This window comes from Calidris pugnax, unplaced genomic scaffold (assembly GCF_001431845.1).
Source record: "Calidris pugnax isolate Ruff unplaced genomic scaffold, ASM143184v1 scaffold265, whole genome shotgun sequence".
Classification (NCBI taxonomy): domain Eukaryota; kingdom Metazoa; phylum Chordata; class Aves; order Charadriiformes; family Scolopacidae; genus Calidris; species Calidris pugnax.
This window is the reverse complement of record NW_015091061.1, coordinates 223,842-226,904: the sequence shown is the minus strand read 5'-3', so window position 1 is coordinate 226,904 and position 3,063 is coordinate 223,842. Positions and strand designations below refer to the sequence as shown.

Below are 3,063 nucleotides of genomic sequence, written 5' to 3'. Positions count from 1 at the left end.
TTTGGAAAAAAAAATAAAAAATACCAAAAACCCAAAGGTTAAAGAAAAGTTAAGTATAAAAAAAAAATATTTCAAAGAGTCATTCTCACTTCCCCTCCTTTTAACAGGAAGAAATGAGGGTTGGGGTTGGTGGTTGGTATTTTTTGGGGGGGGGTGTCTGGAGGAGCTGGTGATGGGCTCCGGAGGCTCCTGAGCTCAGGCACTTTGTCAAGAGGGGGACAGAGGCTGGGACAGGTGACATCCCTCCGGCCCTGCTCCCATCAAGATCTGCAAGACAAAAAGAAAAACAAACACAAAACCACACAGATTTAGCAAAACGTGCTTGGGAAGACATTTAAAAATGTTATTTCAAAGGCAGAGTTGGAGGGGGGGAGGTTAATTTTGGAACTGCTTCGTTTTTCCCCGGAATAACTTGGAAATTCAATATAAACACCTCAAAGGGAGCAAGGCACCAACCCAAAATCCAGCGATTTTTGGATGGTTATGCAGAAAAGGGGAGGAGAAACGGAATTAAATTGCTCAGGTCCAACCCCCATCTCTATTTTGTGGGGGTTTTTTTTGCCAAGGGAAGGACAGGGAAGGACAGATGGACGTCTCCTTACTGGGAAATCTTGCAGTTTGTCGTGGCGACGTAGCGCCCGGTGTAATGGATGTTGCACCTCACCACATTGTTGGTGAAGTCCGACTCCAGGACGATGTATTTGGGGTTCACTTGAACCTAAAAATGGGGGAAAAAGAAAGGAAGGGAAATCACCCTTAAAAATCAGTAAGCGGGAGGACAAGCAGGGCTTAAACCCATGTTAAGGGGATGGCATCAAAAAAAGGTGTGTGGTCCCAAAGCCCATGGTTGAGAAGATATCAAGCCGTCCCCAAATTGGTGATTTTTTGCCCCCCCAAAAAAATATCATGGAATCACAGAATTGTCAGAGTTGGAAGGGACCTCTAGAGATCATCCAGTCCAACCCCCTGCCAAAGCAGGGCTGCCCAGAGCACATCACTCAGGAGCATCCAGGTGGGGCTTGAAGATCTCCAGAGAAGGGGACTCCACACCCTCCCTGGGCAGCCTCTGCCAGGGCTCTGCCACCCTCACCCCAAACAAGTTCTTCCTCACATTGGAGTGGAACTTCCCATGGTCCAGCTTGTGCCCGTTGCCCCTCGTCCTGTCACTGGGAACCACTGGGAAGAGTCCGGCTCCATCCTCCTTCAACCCACCCTTTAGATCCTTGGAAGCATGAAGAAGGTCTCCCCTCACCCTTCTCTTCTCCAGGCTCAAGAGCCCCAGCTCTCTCAGCCTTTCCTCATCAGGGAGATGCTCCAACCCCTCCATCCTCTCTGTTGCCCTACGCTGGACTCTCTCCAGCAGTTCCCTGTCTCTCTTGAACTGGGGAGCCCAGCACTGGAGGCAGGATTCCAGCTGTGGCCTCCCCAGGGCAGAGCAGAGGGGGAGAATGACCTCCCCCCACCTCCTGGCCACACTCTTCCCTCCGCAGCCCAGGATCCCATTGGCCTCTTGGCCACAAGGGCCTATTGCTGGCTCATGGAGAGTTTACTGTCCACCAGGACACCCAGATCCTTCTCCTCAGCAGTGCTTTCCAGAAGATCAACCCCTAACCTCTAGTGGTGCCTGGGGTTCTTCCTCCCCAGCACTTGCCCTTGTTGAACCTCATGAGGTTCTTCTCTGCCCAGCTCTCCAGCCTGTCCAGGTCACACTGGATGGTGGCACAGCCCTCTGGAGTGTCAGCCAGCCCTCCCAGTTTGGTGTCACCAGCCAACTTGGTGAGGATACACTCTGTTCCCTCATCCAGGTCATTGATGAATATGTTGAACAAAACCGGACCAAATATTGAGGGGACGCGGCTGGTCACAGGCCCCCAACTCGACCCTGCTCCATTAATTACAACCCTCTGGGTCCTGGCACATGGCCAGGACTCAATGACACCTCACTCAAATCTCCCCCAAGGACCCTGGCCACCTTTAAGACATAATTCCCCGGCTGCACGTCCGTGATGTCGATCCACTGGCAGTCGATGTCGGCGTTGTAGGTGTCGTAGCAGCCGGGGCTCAAGCCCTAGGGGAGAGAAAAAGAGGGTTCAGGGTGTGCTGGGGTGGGGGGAACCCCAAAGAGCTTTTCAAGCATCCCCATCCCCCCCCCCCCCCCCCAAAAAAAAAAGCACCTGGGTATGGGCCGTGCAGGCGTAACGCTTCAGGTTGCCGAAGTCACAGGTGGTGTCCTCCAGGCAGAAGCTGGCCTTGTGGCCCTCGGCCACCTTCCGCCCCGTGGTGGCATCCAGCAGGTCGTAGTGGCTGAACTCATCCATGCTGTGGTAGTGCCTGGCAACGGTGGGGGGGCACAATCAGGGTGATAACCCCCCCCTTCCCCACCTTCCACGGCCCCCAAATGGCACCGTGCCCTCCCCAGATGCGATTTTGGAGGCTCCCCATCAAACCAGCTTGGGGACATGAATTGCAGGAGCTTGGTGGCTTTAGGGACACAGATGGAAAGCAAGGTGACACACACACTCTCCCCCCCCCACCAAGGACCTCAAAGCAAAGCTCCCAGAAAGGAGAAATGCCATTAAAAAAAAAAAAAATCCTTAAAATTGCCATGAGAAGGAGGGTTGGTGGGGACGGATGGATGGATGGACAGACGTGGGGACACTCACTGGTGGCAGCTGTGCCATTCCCAGCTGTGGCGGGGCCGGCTGGGCAGAAAATCGGCCGTGCCCTGGTTCTTCACCCGCTGGGGAAACCGCAGCAGCACCCGCACGTCGTAGTCGGTGGTTTCGGGGGTGTAGGCCGTGCTGGGGACATCGGGGAGGGTCAATGTCACCAATGTCCCCCCCACCCCGTGCCCTCAGGCCCATCCTCCCCTCGGCTCAGCCCTGAGACCCCCCCGGGAGGAAGATCCCCAGCAAACACCTTTGCTGGGAGAGGTTCCTCCCCAGAAAAGGAGATGGTGAAAAAAGATGAAGGAGAGAAGGTCCCCCATTCCCATCTGCCCTCACTCCAGGACCCCCCTTCTCTCCCCCCCCCCCCCCCCCCCCCCCCCCCCCCCCCCCCCCC

General features: G+C 55.2%; 1 protein-coding gene across 1 annotated transcript in view; it reads right to left on the bottom strand.

Annotated features, from left to right (window-relative positions):
- Positions 1-6: 6 nt before the first annotated feature.
- Positions 7-3,063, bottom strand: part of LOXL1 (lysyl oxidase like 1) — a 62,337-nt gene continuing 59,280 nt past the window's right edge. Inside the window, exons 5-9 of the mRNA XM_014956669.1 lie at positions 2,664-2,801; positions 2,175-2,331; positions 1,973-2,068; positions 603-718; positions 7-267 (exon numbers count right to left, since the gene is read on the bottom strand). Coding sequence (XP_014812155.1) covers positions 261-267; positions 603-718; positions 1,973-2,068; positions 2,175-2,331; positions 2,664-2,801 — 514 coding nt within the window. The 3' untranslated portion in view covers positions 7-260. The remainder of the gene's footprint in view (positions 268-602; positions 719-1,972; positions 2,069-2,174; positions 2,332-2,663; positions 2,802-3,063) is intronic.